At 52.3% G+C, this 18375-nt stretch overlaps 2 protein-coding genes and 1 pseudogene across 2 annotated transcripts; all 3 read right to left on the bottom strand.

Moving 5' to 3' along the window:
* Positions 1–8439: 8439 nt before the first annotated feature.
* Positions 8440–9855, bottom strand: LOC147978059 (uncharacterized). Its single transcript, XM_087546109.1, has one exon. The coding sequence runs from the start codon at positions 9853–9855 to the stop codon at positions 8971–8973; it is 885 nt and encodes a 294-aa protein (XP_087402235.1). The 3' UTR covers positions 8440–8970.
* Positions 9856–10544: 689 nt separating this feature from the next.
* LOC147978058 (uncharacterized) lies at positions 10545–12080 on the bottom strand. Its single transcript, XM_087546108.1, has 2 exons — positions 11300–12080; positions 10545–11225 (listed from the first exon to the last, which is right to left on the bottom strand). Exons 1-2 carry the CDS (start codon positions 12071–12073, stop codon positions 10545–10547), a joined length of 1455 nt encoding a protein of 484 aa, XP_087402234.1. The 5' UTR covers positions 12074–12080.
* A 1043-nt stretch (positions 12081–13123) lies between these two features.
* LOC147978057 (LEAF RUST 10 DISEASE-RESISTANCE LOCUS RECEPTOR-LIKE PROTEIN KINASE-like 2.5) lies at positions 13124–14005 on the bottom strand (annotated as a pseudogene).
* Between the last annotated feature and the right edge of the window lie 4370 nt (positions 14006–18375).

The following is an 18375-nucleotide window of genomic DNA, read 5'->3' as shown; positions in this document are numbered from 1 at the left end:
CAGTTCTCAGTGGTCCAACCATATCCAGTCCCCAAACAACAAAGGGCCAGATGAGGGGGATGGTCTTCAGAGCAGACGCTGGCTTGTGGGACATGTCGGAGTAAAACTGGCAGCCTTCACATCTGTCGACTATATCTTTCGCCATTTCATTTGCTCGTGACCAATAGAATCCAGCTCGGTATGCTTTAGCCACGATGGCCCGGGAGGACGCATGATGACCACAGGTCCCTGAGTGGATGTCATTGAGGATCATTCGACCTTCTTCTGGTTTTATGCATTTCTGACCGACTCCAGTCACGTTTTCCCTGAATAGCTGCCCTCTTATCACAGTAAAGGCCTTGGATCGACGGACGATCTGTCGAGCCTCTTCTTCATCCTCTGAGAGTTCTTTCCTGAGGATGTACGCAATGTAGGACACCGTCCAGTCGGGAGTAATGGCCATCACCTCCATGATCAGGTCAACCACGGCTGGGACCTCGACTTCAGTTGGATCTGTGGCGCTCTTAGGTTGCGGGGGCTCTACAGTAAAAGGATCTTCCTAAACAGTCGGCGAGTGGATATGCTCCAAAAATACATTGCTGGGAATGGCTTCTCTCTTGGAACCTATCTTTGCCAAATCATCGGCTGCTTGATTTTTCAGTCGGGGTTTGTGGTGGAGTTCTAATCCCTCAAACTTCTTCTCGAGCTTTCTCACTGCGTTGCAGTAACCAGTCATGGCTGGGCTTCTGACGTCCCACTCCTTCATCACTTGATTAACTACCAAATCTGAGTCGCCATAGACCATGAGGCGACGGACGCCGAGTGAAATGGCCATGCGCAACCCATACAGGAATGCTTCATATTCTGCTTCGTTGTTGGAGGAATCAAAGTGAATCTGGAGGACATATCTGAGCATGTCTCCTCGGGGGGATACCAGAACTACTCCAGCACCAGAACCGTTCAGCATCTTGGATCCATCAAAGAACATGGTCCAGTGTTCGGAGTGAACTTGAGTCGGCAGTTGCTGTTCGATCCACTCGGCGAGGGAATCTGCTATTGCTTGGGACTTGACAGCTTTCTTTGCCTCAAACTTGATATCTAGGGGAAGGAGTTCAATCGCCCATTTGGCCACACGACCAGTTGCATCTCTGTTGTGCAGAATCTCTGACAATGGAGCGTCGCTGACGACTGTAACAGAGTGATCTGAGAAATAGTGTGCAACCTTCTTCGTGGTCATGTAAATCCCATAGACAAGCTTCTGATAATGAGGATATCTCTGCTCTGACGGGGTCAAGACTTCAGAAATATAATAAACTGGGCGTTGAACCTTATAAGCTTTTCCTTCTTCTTCCCGCTCGACCGTAAGTACTGTACTGACGACTTGCCCAGTGGCTGCTATATAAAGCAGTAGAGGCTCTTTGCTGATTGGAGTAGCAAGCACCGGCTGGGTGGGAAGCAGGGCTTTTAGCTCTGCAAACGCTGGATCAGCTTCTGGGGTCCACTCGAACTTGTCTGATTTCTTCATCAGTCGGTAAAGAGACAGCGCCTTTTCACCGAGGCGAGAAATGAATCGACTTAGGGCGGCCAAGCAACCAGTAAGATTATGGACATCGTGCACACGCACAGGGCACTTCATTCGGAGTATAGCGCCTACTTTCTCTGGGTTAGCATCGATTCCTCGTTCGGAAACAAGAAAACCGAGTAACTTTCCGCTTGAAACTCCAAACATGCACTTTGATGGATTGAGCTTGATATCATACCTTCTGAGGTTGGCAAAGGTTTCATCAAGGTCAGTCAGTAGGTCGGAACCTTTACGTAACTTGACCATAATGTCATCCATGTATGCTTCCACATTCCGACTGATCTGAGTGAGCAGGCACTTTGGAATCATCCGCATGAATGTGGCTCCAGCGTTTTTCAAACCGAATGGCATTGTGACATAACAGAAGCACCCAAACAGGGTGATAAACGCTGTCTTTATTTCGTCGGGTCCATACAGACAGATCTAGTGGTACCCGGAGTAGGCGTCCAAAAAGGACAAACGCTCGCACCCTGCAGTCGAGTTGACTATCTAGTCGATGCGAGGGAGAGGAAAGTGATCTTTCGGGCAGGCCCGATTGATATGCTTGAAATCGATGCACATGCGAAGTGAGTCATCTTTCTTTGGGACCATGACAACATTGGCTAACCACTCGGAGTGGTAAATCTCTCGGATAAACTCAGCTGCCAAAAGCCGAGCCACCTCTTCCCCGATTGCCTTTCTTTTCTGGACGGCGGACCGTCGAAGATGTTCTTTGTCTGGCTTCACCTTCGGGTCGACTCACAAACGATGCTCAGCCAGTTCCCTGGGAACACCCGGCATGTCAGAAAGCTTCCATGCAAAGATGTCCCAGTTCTCACGGAGGAACTGGATAAGCGCTTCTTCCTATTTGGAGTCGAGTGAGGTTGAAATGTGAGTCGGAGCAGCACTGGGATCTGTCGGGTGAATATGAATTGACGTTGTTTCACCAGACGACCGGAATACTGAATCTGTGGCTGGCTTCTTGGCTCGCAGCAAGTCACTCGGATCTGCATTTTTCTGGTATTCTTGCAATTCTACTACGGCCATCTCGGCATCGGCGATCTTTGAGCCCTTCTGGAAGCACTCTTCTGCCTTCTTCCGATTACCAGAGATAGTAATCACTCCTCTGTGACCTGGCATCTTCAGTTTGAGGTACACGTAACATGGTCGAGCCATAAATCGTGCATAAGCTAGCCTGCGTAGAATTGCATGATAAGCACTCTGGAAATCCACAACTTCAAAGGTCAACTTTTCTTTGCGGTAATTTTTGGAATCACCGAAAACCACGTCGAGTGCAATCTGACCGAGGGATGTTGCCTTCTTGCCTGGAATGACCCCATGAAAACTCATATGGCTTTCACTGAGCCTGGACATCGGAATGCCCATTCCTTTCAACGTTTCTGCATACAGTATGTTCAGACCACTGCCACCGTCCATCAGGACCTTTGTCAGTCGAGTGCCTTCGACCACTGGGTCGACCACCAGTGCTTGCCTCCCAGGGGTGGCGATGTGCGCTGGATGATCAGACTGGTCGAATGTAATGGCAGTCTGTGACCACTTCAAGTAACTGGGTGTCGCCGGAGCGACCATGTTCACTTCCCTGTTGATAACTTTCAATCGACTTTTGCTCTTGACATCAGCAAAAATCATTAGAGTGGAATTCACGTGGGGATAACCATCGTCATCCTCTTCCTCATCCTCAGCCTTGTCTGTCTCCTTCTCTTTTTCCTTGGGTTGTTTTTCTCGAAACTGCTGGATTAGGAGCCGAAACTGCCGAGTGGTGTGCTTCGGGTAAATGAAATTACCTTCTTCATCTTTGTTGGTGTGGATATGGCACGGCAGATCCAACACGTCATTTCCATCTTGATCTTTTACTTTCTTGGGGTTCCACGGCCCTTTGGGCTTCCCCTTGAACTTTCCTTGAACCACAGCCAAGGCTTCAACCGGCGCTGCTGGCTCGGCCTTGCGCTTCTGTTTCCGACCAGAGTTTCCTCCTCCAGCTTCGCGGGCGACTGCTTTGTTCTTGCCGCTCCGGAGCCGCTCTTCTTCTTCACCATTGGCATACTTGGTGGCAATTTCCATCATCCGAGCCAGAGTCATATTCCCTGTCCGGCCGAATTTCATGTTCAACTCTCAATACCTGACGCCTTCCTTAAAGGCACAAATTGCCTGATGATCTGACACATCTTCTACTGTGTGGTGTAGGGTGATCCATCTCTGGATATAATTCCTCAAAGTTTCATTCGGTTTCTAAACACAACACTGCAACTCTATCAAACCTGCCGCCCGTTTGCACGTGCCGTCGAATGTTCTGACAAACACTCGGGCGAGATCTTCCCAAGTATAGATGTTGCCGGGTGCTAACTGATTCAGCCACGCTCTAGCCGAGCCCTCTAACATCAGAGGAAGGTCTTTCATGGCTACTTCATCATTACCGCCACCAATCTGGACAGCCACTCGGTAGTCTTCAAGCCAAGTGTCAGGCTTGGACTCCCCGGTGAACTTACTAACTCCAGACGCCAACCTGAAGTTGGGGGAATCACCGCAGCTCTGATAGCTCTGCTAAAGCACTCTGGACCAGAGACATTCACCCTGTTGCTGGTTTGTGGACCTCCATCATGGCCCTCCCGGTGAGCTCTGTTTCTGTCGACCAAGCCTGCACGAGAATAGATCTCGCATCAAAGCCTGGCTCCCTGGGGTCGATTGGAATACCTCGCCCAACACTGTGAGGACGTCTGTCTTCATGCTGCCGAGGCGCGTACGACCCGCTCCACGAGGGAGGCGTGGGCACTCGACGACAATCATCATGATCGACTCGGCGATCATATTGCTCTCGGTTTCTGTACTGATCTCGTCGATCCCCACGTCCCTCACGCCTCGGAGGCGATCTTCGGCTATGGGCCGACTGAACTGTGTCTGCCATCATGGATCTGCTGTGGATCCTATCCCGCGACTGAGATACAACTATATTCTGCTCTCCCGCCGCCCGAAGCAAGGCTCGGATCTGCACCAGACCTCGACCAGCTTCTGACTAGGAGGGTTGGATCGACTCCGCTATTCGGGCAGCAGCAGCTAGATTCTGGATCGGGGTTCGGTATACCTGAGTTGGAGGTGGAAAAAGTTGGCGCCGACTGGATTCAGGAGCACGTTGTCGAGCGCGATCGTCGAGTGCGCGCTGGAGGTTCTCCAGTCGAGTGCGCTCAGCCAGATTGGCCAAGCGCGCCTGCTCCAAGGCCTGGGCCTCAGGGGTTTCTCCAACTATAGGAGTGTGCAGGGCATCCATGTTCCGGCGACGAAGTTCTTCCCTCTGCTGCGAGGAGAGAGGTTCGGGGTGGTACTCCTCATGAACGCGCGACGGATCGCCGTTCCCGTCACCTCCGTCTTCACGATTGAAGCCAGGAGGACTGCGTGGTCCATTGACCATTAGGACTTCCACCGCCGAGTCACTGCTGCCGCACTCGGATGCGGTCTCTACGGAGCCAATCGACAGATCGAACAGGCCGTAGAGAGATTCGTCGGGCTCGATCGCCGCGACTTGAGGGGTGGCCCATTGACGGGCCACCGCATGCTTCACCCACCGCTGAAGTCTCGACCGACCGGTGCGCTTGCTCCGGCGGGTCGCAGGGAGGGGGAAAGCTGCTGGAGTCGACTGGTACTGGGTCGATGGTTGCCACAGGAGGACACCGCGGACGCACGCGCGAAAGTGCACCGCCCCGCGGGCGGGGAGCGCGTCAGCGTCGAGTGGTGCCTCCTGGAGCCAAGCGGAGTCGTCGGCGACAAACACGAGCGTGCCGAGACGAATCTCGCGGCCGTCGGCCAAACCTCTGCCTGGAACCATGATGAAGGGGATCGGAAAAATTGCAACTTCTCCAATAAGTCGCTAAGACACCTGCCCCAAGGTGGGCGCCAACTGTCGTGGATCTAAGACTGACAGTAGAATGGGGGGTAAGTATGAGGAGGCAAGATCCTAGCTATGGAGGAGTTGTACGCACGAGTTTTACGAGTTCATGCCCTTCTCGGAGGAAGTATCAGCCCTACGTCTCGGTGCCCTGAGGCGGTCGACTGAATTATATGAGTGTGTGTTTACAAAAGTGCGAACCCTTGTCCCAGAGGAGGAGGGTGGCTTATATAGAGTGCGCCAGGACCCCAGCTCCCCTCCGTTACACAGGGTTCAATGTTCATAAAGGAGGGGCGTTACTAGTAACGCCTGCAGTAAAGTGTTATAAATGCCCATAAAGCTATGGTTTAAGTCTTGACCGTTGCAGAGTGGAGAGTTTCTCATCTTCTGGTGGTCGAGTGTCTTCAAGGGGGTCGAGTGAGCGCATCTTCATGGTCGAGTGGACGATGGTTTCTCTTCGACTGCTTCTGATTCTTTGCAAAGATGTCCTTGGGGAGGGTATGTCGGACATGTCCATGACCCTACCCTAGGTACATAGCTTCATCAGGCGGCCCTTAGGATCTCTCCTTGCCGGCGGGCGGGTGTATGTTGGTGGCCTCGCGTGGAGCTGTGGTTGCCGCCGAGGTGGGGCGATACAGGAGGTATCCGATGGGGAGGCACACTGGAGGGATGTGAAGGCGCCGACGAGCTCGGGCCACCCGTCGCTGACACAGGGGTATGCTGGCCCAGATGTGTCTGCTCCCCTCCTCCCCCGCTCCTTGGCCTAGTGTGGGTTGACGTAGCTCCGACGTTGTTCGGGGTGGGACGTATGTCGCAGTTCGTTCGGTCGGGTGCGTCCTTTGGCCCAAAGCCGATCACTTTGGTCGGTCTTGGGGGTGTATGGATACAGGGCAGTGGCCCTGGCGGCGGGAGGCATGACGTTCGTGGGCGGGACTTGTGCCTCGGGTGCGGGCAAGCGGCCATGGCCACGCGGGTGGGTGGTCACTGGTGGAGCTAGGTTGCATCGAGGGAGTGGACCTGCCCAATCTTGTATTGGCTGACGGCGACGGCGTTCATGGACATCGTATCCTTCTTATAGGCTCTGTCGCGGTGGCCTTTCTCCTTCGAGTTGCTCCGGGTGAAAATCCGATCTTTGGGATCAGATGGTGGCGGCTACCTATGGTCGTTCCCTTCTTGGAGGCACCATCTTGGAGTCCTAGTTCCGTCTCACCTCCCCTCGGAGGATTGGGGGTCTCCGGTGGCTCCAAGCACTTCGTCATCGCGCATATGTAGAGGCTTGGTAGTAGTTTGGGATGGTGTGACGGTGCCCGGCACCTTTGTATCTTGCCTTGGGTGTGTGTGTCGTGTGCGGTGATGGTGTGAGTTTGTATCGTGTGTCTTGTCGTTCGGTGCTTTATATGTAAAGCGGGGAGAAAACATTTTTCGATAGAAGATAATACAAGTGATATGGAAGGACCCATTTACTTTTCCATACCCACTAGAGAGAATCCACATCCAAATGTTTCAATCCATATTTAGTTGGCGCAGTGTTCCAAAGTTTTATATTCCCACCATAGAATGCGTTGTTATGTTTAGAGCAAGTATGTTTAGAGCAAAGAACGTTAACGCAGGGTCCCAAACATTTTTTGAAGCGCAAGTGGAGCACTTCAGGTTTTCATCCAGCAGCATGTTGTCTGATTTTGTGTGTTCAACAGGCATGTGATTTTGAGGCAAGAAATTTGGAACAGTAACGACAACATGCTGGTTGTGGACATTGGAACTGTTGGAGATAGATCTGGCGATCATTTGTGCGGGAGATAATTTTTGAAAAGGCAAAGGCAAATAGATGGAGATGGTAGACAGCCAGAGTCTGAAAAATTGAGTGGTTGAGCAATGATTTTTCAAAAGAATATAATTGGTTCATCAGAACCCCACGGACAAGTCTTTGAATAATGAGAAGGTGCACTACGATGTGGCTACGGACTGGACTAAAGATGGACCGGGTGTGTGTGCTGTGCTGAGTACAGACAACAATGGAAACCAGCAGGTGGGAGCCATCCGAACATAAGTACATAAGTCTTGTATAAGTAGCCCCCCCTCCTCTGATTTTAAGAGGGGTGGGCCCTTGCCCCACTTAATCTCCAATCAAAACTCATCTGTCTGTAAAACCCTCGTATATTTATGTATGTGTAGCATTACTCTTGTGTATACTGTGATCATGCATGGGCTGTGATCTGTGGGCAGATACAAGATATAATAGCGTGACTAATAATGAATGGCATAATGACGGGCAATGAAGTCAAATTCGACTTGCGAATTCCCCGAGTATCAACTGTCAAGACATTCAGACATGTCCAACTTATGCACGCCTTATGCTCCCAGGGCTGGTGATGGGAGCTTCCATTAGTTTCTGATTGCCTTCATGGTACGTAAGATATACTCCTTTGATTGCAACGACAGGGCTGAAGGGTACAGAGCTCTGTAGAAATGCACTGTTGGTATTATAACAATCACAAGTGGCCTCCATGTCCAAGATACCACACGATCTTCCCGCCCTGGTGTCAGCGAGCCAGAATGGGCCAGCGATGGTGAGGTTACCGCACCTCATGGCCGAGCCCGAGCAGTCTTCCCCCTGCTGCTCTTCAGCTCCGAGAAGCCTCAGTAGCAGGTAGGAGCCATCGGAATGCAGGACTCGTAATTTGTGTCAATAACAAAGACAAGGCGGGCAAGCTGAATTGATCATGCATGGGCTGTGGAGAGATACAAGAGAAAATACTGTCGCTAAGGATGAATGATATATGGTGGGCAATAGAGTCCTTCCTTTGGCAGTCCTCGTATGTCGAAAAAGTATATCCCAATTGACCGGACAAGGGAAGACCTGGGACAAAATTTCCACGGAAAATTGTACACTGTCAGGACTTTTCAGATACATGGAACTTGGATGCCTTGAGCTCCCGCGCAGTGATGGTCGAGGTTTGTACTCTTTTTTTCTTATCTTATCTATTTGTATGCCGTGATTTTTTTAGGCAGGATAATTACACCCATCGGTACATTGCACCAAAGTACAATAAATCAAGAACACATGTTCCGTGGAAACTCAAAGACACATGATCAAAGAGAGAAGCTCATCCCTGATCCCAAACTCGTAACAACAAAATGCACCTAAATCCGTGTCCTTTTTCTAAGAGTATCAGAGGTGTTGACGCATAATGTGCTGCCTAATCTCTTTCATCAGATTGGTCTTTTGGTTACATTGGCTAGAGCATGCACTTCTACATGATATCAAAGCCAAAAGGTCTTGAGTTCAAGACCCGGCTGGTGCAATTAAATTGTAGCCCACTTTTGGTCCACGTTTGATGACTGATTTCTAAAGCTAAGAAAAGTTGGTCATTAAAGACGCTCTTCTCAAATCAATAAATAAGTTTGATGATTACCAGGCATCCACTACTCGTCCCATGTCAAAAGGATTTGTCGAGTAAGCTTATTACAAATTTGATTAAAAGATGATTTCGTGGGTAAACTTACGTGCAGGTGCAGGGAGAGGGAGTGAAGCTCATGTCAAGAGGAAACCGTCGCTGATGAGCTTCTTGTACTCGCTCGCATTCGCCTCGCTCAACGAGCCCAGCACCGGCATGATGATAGCATCACAGCCCTCCAAGGCATAGCCGCCGTAGACCCTGGTTGGGTCGTAAGGTACTCCCGCGTGAACAAATGCATTGCTCCCATTCCCACAACTCATCTCCACCAGCGCCCTTTGCAGATGTGTTGCCGTTTTGGTGAAGTTGTAGAAGATGAGGTTCATGTTAGTAGGGCTGACCTTAAACGGGAGTCCCAGTTCGCCAGAGGTGTTCCATCTCGGAAAATGGCAGTTGAAGTCTTCCTCTTTGTGTAGATCAACGACATGCAAACTGCGTTCCTCATAGGAGATGTTCATGATTGCAAATGTAGTGGATTGAGAGCTCCGGAGAACTGGAGTGTTGTTCGAGCAAGCGACCTCGAAGTCCCTGGGACCGCATGGTCTCCCCGTCTCCAAGTCGGAAAGCCAGAGTGGGGAGGAGATGGTGAGGTTGCCGCACCTCTCCGCTGTGCAGCCATATCCTTGCTGCTCTTTGGCCGCCACAAGCACCAGTGGCAGCCAACAAACCCTGATGAAGACTAAGAACCAGCAGCTCGTAGTCATCGGCGAATAAGCCTTGAAATTTATTGCAGCAACAAAACGAAAGGGAAGCAAGATGAATCGTTGATCATGGGATGTGGGGAGAAACAAGGGGGAATACAGTGGAATCATATATGGTGGAGCAGTGGAGTCCTTTGGCAGTAGTTGTACGTCTAACATGTGAATTCCCAGAGTATACCATTGACTGGGCAAGGGAAGACCCAGGATCAAGCAGACAATTTCCTTGGAAAAACCTTTCGAGAGGACTTTTCGGATGGACATATATGCAACTCATGGAAGGATGTGAATAGTCCCCATCTGAGATGCCGTGAGCTCTCGATCTGGTGCATACTTCCAAAAATCCAAGATGATGACTGATTTCTAAAGCTATGAAGTAGCTTATAGAGGTTGATAAATGAAGAAGCTCTTCTCAAATCCAAAAATAAGCTTGATGACAACAGAAATAATTTGACGATTGAGCTTACCACGACCAGGCGTCTTCTACTACACCCCACCCAGCTCAGAAACTAGCAGCAATAACAGAGGCGGGAGTACTCTGCCTTGGAAGCCAAGACGGTACACATTTACCAGACCGTAACCGGTAACCCAACACAACCATGCATTCATGCATCTAGCCGCACGTTGAAACATGAGCCCCAGATAAGGAGATAACAGATAAGCGAAATGCATACGGGACCTACGGAAGATGATGGAAAGGATGGCAGGGCATCTCCAGCCATTCGGCCCTCCAGGGCGCCTAAATAGAGCGGCCTGGGGGCGTGCCGGCGCTAGTTCGGTCCCTGGGGGCGATCTAGCTCCCAGTCACGCCCCCATGCGCCGGCGCCAGGATGCGGGAAATTTAAACTTGGTCGTTCCCGCTCTCAAAAAGACGCCGCAAATCCGGCGATCGGACGTAGTCTGGCGTTACAAAAAATAGAGCGCCGCTGCCGCAAGTTCATGTGTGCAATGATTCACTCGGCGGGGTCGGCTCCAGGCGTTGGCGTAGTCGGCGTGCGCGGGCTCGGCGGTGCCGGAGCTGCTTCGGTGCTGGGCTGTGTCGGCGCGACTTCGGCACTGCTGGGCGGCGATGTAGAGGTGTCCTTCGGGCTTGGCGTCCGTGTTGTCGTGAGCGTCGTCGGCGTCATCGGCGTTGCCGTCGGCAGCTCACTCAGGATGAGGCCGCGCTGCACCAGGTACCACGCCTTGAGCTTCTCGTCGTTGCTCTGGAGCATGTCCGCCCCGCCCATCAGAAAAGCCATGTCGGTGTTCCTCTTCTTCGCGGCGACGTTCGTCCGGAGCAGGTCGAGCTTGATGGCGTTGTTCTTCATTAGCGACGACCACCGCGCCTCGGTCTTCTCTTCGCGTAGGACGGCCCGGGTCTGGGCGTTGGCGAGGCAATGCTCGATGGACTCCTGCACTCGCGCGGTTGCCGCGTCGGCATTTTTCCCCTTCTTTGCCAATTTGTGGCCGTCCGGCCGCCCCTCTGACGCGCACGGAGTCGTCGTGTCCGGCTTGTATGTCTCTTTGGCCTTGTCGAGGGCACGTCGGACTTCCGCCCACTTCTCGCACTTGTCAATGCGCTTGTAGACGTGGAGGTGCTTGAAGTCGGCGTCTTGGTTGTCGCCCCGATACATGGCGAACATACGCAGCAGCTGCGTGGAGGGACAAACAGTTGGCGGGCGGCGGGCGTAGACGACGAAGATATGCGGGCGAACGGCGTGCGTACCTGATCCTCAACGTTGGCGCCGCTCTCCGGGCGAGCCGCGACCTCCTCGACGATTCCATGCCATTTGTTGCACGCCAACTGGATACGCCCCCAATGGTTCGCCATCGCCTTGGAGCCGCGCTGCATGTAGACGCCTTTGAAGTAGGGGTCAACAAGCGGAAGCTCGTCGAACTCGGCCTTGATGCGGTCCCAGTACGTCTCCAAGCTCTGGTTCGCGCCGGTGGTCGGGTCGAGGCAGACGACTTTCCATGCTTCGGCGAGGTATTCCTCCTCCTTGGACGTCCACTTGATGTGCGGTTCGCCTGACCTAGCCGCCCGCTTCCTCTTCTTCTGGCGCCCCTTCGTCGGAACAGGAGCTGGCTCCTCCTCCTCCTCCTCGTCCTCCTCCTCCTCCTCGGGTTCCTGCGCGTCCTCGCCGTAGACGTAGCCGAGCTCGGCCTCCATGTCGCCGCTGAGATCCACTACCTCGTCCTGGGTGTCGAACCCGGGAGACGCGGCGGCCGCGGTCGATCCTATCACGATGATGTCGTCCATGTCGGCTCCCGTGTCGTCGGCGTCGCCGAGGTGCGAGAAGTGCAGCGGTCCACGGTAGAGATGGGGCGTTGGCGTGGACGCGTAGGCGGCGGGCGGCGAGTAGTTGTTGGAGGGTACTGCACGCCGACGAAGGCGGGCGAGGGCGTGCGCGTAGCGGGGTGACCATGAGGAAAGGTCACGTTTGGGTTGAACCCACCGTGCGCGTCGTCGTCGGCGTAGTCGGGCGACGACGAACCCCATGGAGATCCGACGCCTTGCTGTCCCCAGGGCGCGTACTGGGCGTGGCTGACGACGGGTGGATTCATCCCCGCCTGGTCGACCGATGAGGAAGACGCCGCCGCGCGCGCCGCGTTGTCGCGGGCCTTCTTGGCTATGGCCCTGTTCCGCCTGTCGGCGGTGACTGCTTCGCGCCACTGAACTTCCACCCTCCACTCGGCGTTCAACAGGCCCAGTGGCTTCGATGGCGGCGCCCTCGACTTCCTCTGCTTCAGCTGGGCTACGGCGCCAGTCGCGGTTGCCGCCGCGCGCGGCATGGCGTACTTCTTCGACGGCATGGCGGCGACTGGAAGGCGAGCGGGAGGGGGTTTGGCGGGAGAAAGGGAGAGAATGGCTGGAGGAAGGCGAGCGAGCGGGAGATATGCGAGAGAAAAGCGTCAAGAAACGGCGGAAAAAGGCCCTCGGGTCACCTCCAGGGTGGGCCCACACGCCTTTTTCGTTTGTGCCGGCTCCCCAAGCGCCCCCAGAGCGCTGGGTTCGGCCTGGGTCCGCCGGCACCAGTTTTGGCCCGAGCCGGCGAAAAACGGGCTTCTGGAAGCGCGACTAGGGCCTTTTTTTTACGCCGGCGCAGCAAAATCGCTTGGGGAGGGCCTGTTGGGGGCAATGCTAGAGATGCCCTAAACCAACGAAAGACCAATCGCATGACACTAATGAACCAAAGATAGATGCAATGAACCGGAGAAAATCAAGCTAAAACAAGCATATGCTAGCCAGGCTATGGTCAAGTGGGCGCACTACGTCCTGGCCGAAGAGGAAGGTGGAGTTGTCGCGCTGGCCGGGCCCGCTGCGGCTAAGGCTGGTTGTAATGGGAATATCATAGGTGACATAGAATTAAATGAAAAAAAAGAGGGTTGAGTATCATATTATGATACCATATCATATTAAATGTTATGCTACTATGTGTTATGCATGACAATAAATGAAATCATTTATGATACTATGCATTATGGATGTAGTATACTACATGATACTAGTCTATGGTACTTGCCATTACGACCAGCCTAACGTTTATCCTCAATAAGTGAGTGCCATTATTGATAGCTTGGTCAGATAGCTAGCCAGGAAGTGGATTAAAGACAGGATTTGACGGGTGAACTTACGTGTAGGGGTTGGATCCCACGTCATGAAGAAGCCATTGTTGATGAGCCGCTCGTAGTCGCTCGCGTTCGCCGCCCAGCCCGACGACGAGCCACGCCCAATCACCGGTACAGCAGCAGCCACGAAGCCTTGCACAGCATACCTGCCGTACCCGCTAGGCCCATCCTAGCGCCCCGCCACGCGGACGAACACCCCGCTCTCATCCTCGTCCGCACCAGCTCGCTGCCCTGACGACGTGCCGCGGCCGCCGCCTCCTCCGTGCAATTGTACAGCATGAGGTTCAGGTTAACGGGGGAGAATCTGAACGGGGAGATCCACTTTGACGGAGGTGTTCCACATGGCTACTTGGCAGCTGTTGGAGGCTTGCAGCAAGTTCAGCTTGTCTCTATCAACCACGCGCAAGATGCGCCCCTCGTAAGAAATATTGATGATTTCAAAATCGAGGCCGATGCGTATAGGGCTCAGTAGAACGGGAGAAGTGCCGTTATGGCAATTGACCTCGAAGTCTGGGGAACCACATGATCTTGCGGTCTCCCAGTCAGTGAGCCAGAATGGGTCGGAGATGGTGGTGTTGCCGCACTTCTTGGCCGAGCAGGATTCCACTTGTTCCTCGGCCGCAGCGACGGAGAGCATCAGTGGTAGCCACAACGCCCAGAAGAACCAGCAGCTCGGAACCATATGAGCTGAAGATTTGAAAATATCGCAGTGAAACAGCAAAGGGGGATTGGCTACAGCCTACAGGTATGAGATAATACGGTGGTCTAAGAACGAAGGATATATGGGGACGGACGACAGAGTGAGCGGTTCAAATTTGACTGGAAAACTGGGGCAAAGGATCATCGTCCAAGTGACCCCTTTGACTGGTAAGCCACGACTTATAAAAATTGCAGGGTTCCCCTTTGACGGGGTAAGCCATGACGATGACCTCCATGGCCTCATGATGTGACCGGAACCAAGATGCTTAGCCTGATCATTTCTGTTCGAGCAATCTTTGTGCTCTTGTCTTCTATCTAGCTAGATTCTAATCTTAGAACAACCTTCACACTTGGCATTTGGCAGGCGAGTCGGTTTTTTAGAAATTGCGTGTAAATCTCTTTGTTTGCAAGGGAGAATTCCAGTTCAAGCCTTGAGGTCACACATTTTATTCAGACCTTTTTAGCGAGCATATTTTATGAAGATTTTTCTTAGGCTACACATTTTATTTAGGTACGCAGTTTATTTTACTTTCTTTTTCGACGAAAAAGGGTTTCCTCCGCTTTGTATTACAAAGCAACCAACCGATACAACCCACGATAGGGGCTGGGGCGGAAGCAGCACAAACACGCCCAAAAGAAAGGAAAGAGAAAAAAGAAAAGAAACAAATGCCGATAACGGCGGATCGACAAAAACGACGAAGCCTCATGACCGCTGCGTCCACCGGAGATCACCCACCAAGCTCCGAGACTTCGAAGTGCAGGTACCCAACAACACCTTCAAGAAGGGACGCGACGATGACGACGCTGCTGCCAAGGGTTTCCCCCGGTACACGGCGAGGAGAGAGGAAGGGTAGCCCCGACGCCCGCCAAGAAGGTCCGGCGGCACCCTCAGGCGCCACCGCGTCGGTGTCGGCCAAGCCAGCAAAGATTTCTCCGGATCCCAGCCTCTACCTCAGGCACTCCGGAGCTCGCCACCAGACCGACCACCACCCTGCGCCAACACGAACACGAAGCTTCCCACGCTGTCTCACCACAGCACCGCGAAGATGGTCTACACAACGGAGAAGAGGAACCGGGACTAGGGCAACAGCACCATCGGCATACGGGAGGGCCCCACCTCCACCGTCCACGATGGTAGCCGACCGGACGCCATGGCAGGAGCCTACCGGGCCCGTGGCCCCATAGGCCCGGCCGGGCCCTCAAAGGCCCGGACAGCTCCCGCCTCCCCGCAGCAGCTGGTACACCGCCGGCGTCATTGTCCCAGTCCAAGCCGCTCCCCAGCCTCCCCATACAAAGAGCGTCGCGGTCGCGCCGGAGCCGACCCGCAAGGGCCTAGAAGGAACCCTACGGGCCCAGATCTGGGCCGGGGACGCGCCCCCGGCCGGCCAGCACCACCAGACCACCCCGCCGCCAAGAGGCGGCACCATCAAGGCGAGCACCGCCGGCCTCCACACCAGGACACCGGATCGCCACCGGCCGAAGCGCACCGCCGCCGGCCATCACCGCCCGAGCAGGGGAGGACCGCGTGCGGGGAAGGGCAAGCCCACCGCTGCCAGCATCACGCGGCCGAGGGCCGGCGGCGCAGGCTGACGGCGGCGGGAGGAGGGATGCGCGCGGGAAGGAGCTGGAGGCGCGCGGAGGTAGGGCCCCCGGCCGCCTCGCTCGGGGAGGCGGCGCGGGGGTACAGGGGGGGAGGAGAAGGGGAACGGGGGGAGGAGGGGGCTGGCGGCTCCGGCGGGCTCCGGCCGCCGCGGCGGCGGCTCCGCGCGGGGGAGCCGGCGGCGGCGGCGGGGAAACCCTAGAGAGCGGGGGCTCGCCTCACAAGAGGAAGACAGTGACTAACCCTAAACCTACGCGCTCCCTCTGCCTCTTTGGAGGTCGACGCGCGGGTATGACCTTCCAAACGAAAGGCTTGTGTCCCTTTACTTTCTTTTTCAACGGGGATAGACAGGCATGGCGTGAAGATTATACGACTGGCCAGTCCTAAGAAGATGCCAGCGACAGCAACTGGTTTTGCCGAGAGCCACGAAAGGGGACACACATCACATGTAGGACAGTTTTCTTTCATTGTTTTGTCTGACTCCACTGTCAGATTGGAAACGTTGGTCAGCACTTTAGATAACGACTTTCTCAAACGTCAAGCTTCCTCACTAAATTACTCCCATTGGCCATCTAATATTACCCTTTCATACACTGACTCCGAGACGCGCTGAATTGTGCAATTGAAAAGAAGTGTTCAAAAAAAATGTGGCCTGCAGCCCTGCACTGCTGCACCAGTTCACCGTCCTGCAAATCGCACTGACTCACATATCCCATGCCTGTTGCTTTTGAAACGGGCGACATTGTTATATGGTCCAAAAAAACAAACCTTGACTAACAAACATAAGCTTCTACTATCAAAGTTTGAAGAACTCTTCTCTCGTCATGAGGCTCTTTTAATTTGATCATGAGAAGCTTGATTTTGAATTCCTCAAAAGAAAGCAAGATCTCGAAAATATGATACTGCCTCCTGATGATTTAAGGATTGAGAATCACTCCTTTCTCGCTCGGCAAATTAGTGTCTCTCAAGATAAATTTGTTCCTCTGTGCTCAAAGTGCGTTGAACTTGAATGCTAATTCATTGTGTGAATCACCAAATGCTTCTGATATTACTATCTCAAGTTCTTCAAATGCTACTCTGGTTACTAACCCCTCATCCAAGGAAAGCACAAATTTCGCGAATAAGAATGTCAGGTTGAAATTTTTCCTTGAGCAGAAATGTTCAAAAGCACTAGAAGACATCAAACCCTCCGTGATGTTCTCAAAAAACAAATCCTAGAAAGGAAGCCTACGGAGGAAGGGATTGGCTATACGAGGAAAATCAAGGTTGATGGTACCTATTGGAAACTTGAGTAATATCCCAAGACCACATGGGTGCTTGGAAGATGGAAGGATGTTTATGGTTATGATTGCAAATATTATTTTGCCACTGACGAGTGACTATAACTATAACTATAAACTGTTCAAAAATCATCGTCTGAACCACCAAATTCTTATGATATTGGTATCCCAAGTTCTTCAAATGCTACTGTGGTTACTAACCCCCCCCCCTCCCCCCCCCCCCCCCCCCCCCCCACACACACACACCACCACCACCCAAAGGAACCTGCAGAAATGTTGTGAATAAGAATGTCAGGTTGAAGAATTTGCTTGAGACAGAAATATTCAAAAGTATTAAAAGACATCAAACCCTCTGTGATGTTCTCAAGAAACAAATCCTGAACAAGAACCCTATGACCAAGGAAGGGATTGACTTTATGAGGAACATCAACGCTGATGGTACCTATTGGAAACTTAGAGCAATATCCCAAGACCACATAGGTGCTCAGAAGATGGAAGGATGTTGATCCCACACTACTATTTGGTTATGATTGCAAATATTATTTTGCTACTGATGAGTCGACTATAACCATAAATTGTTCAAGAATCAACATGATGAAGTATTTCCTCGTTACATTGGAACTAAGTGCGAGAATGGACCTCTAGAGAAGAAAATCTAGGTACTAAGGAAGCTTATTGTTAAAAATCATGTAAATGTTTTTTTACCCCACAGGGTGATAACCACCAACTCGGGAAGAAAACTTCTCATGCTCAAAGTTAGAAGTCCTCGTATGGTTGTGGGCCATACAATGTGTATCCTGACTAGTCCTCCAAGGGCAATGTGGGTTCTTTCTCGTACAAATATGAGTGTTATTTTAAGAACCATTATTCGAAATGCATATAGGTTTAAGAAAAAGGAGTTCCCCCCGCTTTATATTATAAAGCACCACATCCAGCATACAACAACAGAAAGAAAAGAGCAAACGATGCATATAAGTTTCAACCAAAAGATTCAAACGAACCGGCCTAGGTAAGGCAGCAGCCATTGTTGTTGTTTCCGTGCGTGAGTCGCGTGCACTTATGGTCTGTTACATGCTAGATCTACGTGCATAGACCCCGGGTCTCGACAGTTGGTTAGCTACCGCCAAAGTAATGATACACCTACAGGAAAGTTATGCAAATTTTACATACTAGCAACTAGGACACCCAATTAAATTGGAGGGGCGGGGGGCGGGGAGTTAAATAGGAGAGGACGATTAATTAGACGAGTAAAAACATGAAAAGTCAGCACGTGACCTCAATACGTAAAAAATATGTATGTATGCCTAGCATTTTTGGCTAGCGCCTTGCTCTATGTGATGCTTGTGTTGCGTTGCGAGATCGAGAATGGAAATTTGGTAGGTGGGTGCGCAACTTGGTTACGATTGACTTAAATCAAAACTGGAGAGTTTCGGGGACATTTGGTTTATCGCGCAGCCATCTAATTAAACACCACCTAACGGCCTTGAATGGCCGCATTGCTCTAGGGTGACTCGTGTAGCAATCCAGGCCACAGATAGTTGTCTCCTCCTCTTGTTGTTGTCGATGCACAAAAGGGCCAAGCCTATGTGGTTA

This window comes from Triticum urartu, chromosome 3A, assembly GCF_056163025.1.
Source record: "Triticum urartu cultivar PI428250 chromosome 3A, HENAU_Tu73, whole genome shotgun sequence".
Lineage (NCBI taxonomy): Eukaryota > Viridiplantae > Streptophyta > Magnoliopsida > Poales > Poaceae > Triticum > Triticum urartu.
This window is presented reverse-complemented; position numbering and strand designations above follow the sequence as displayed.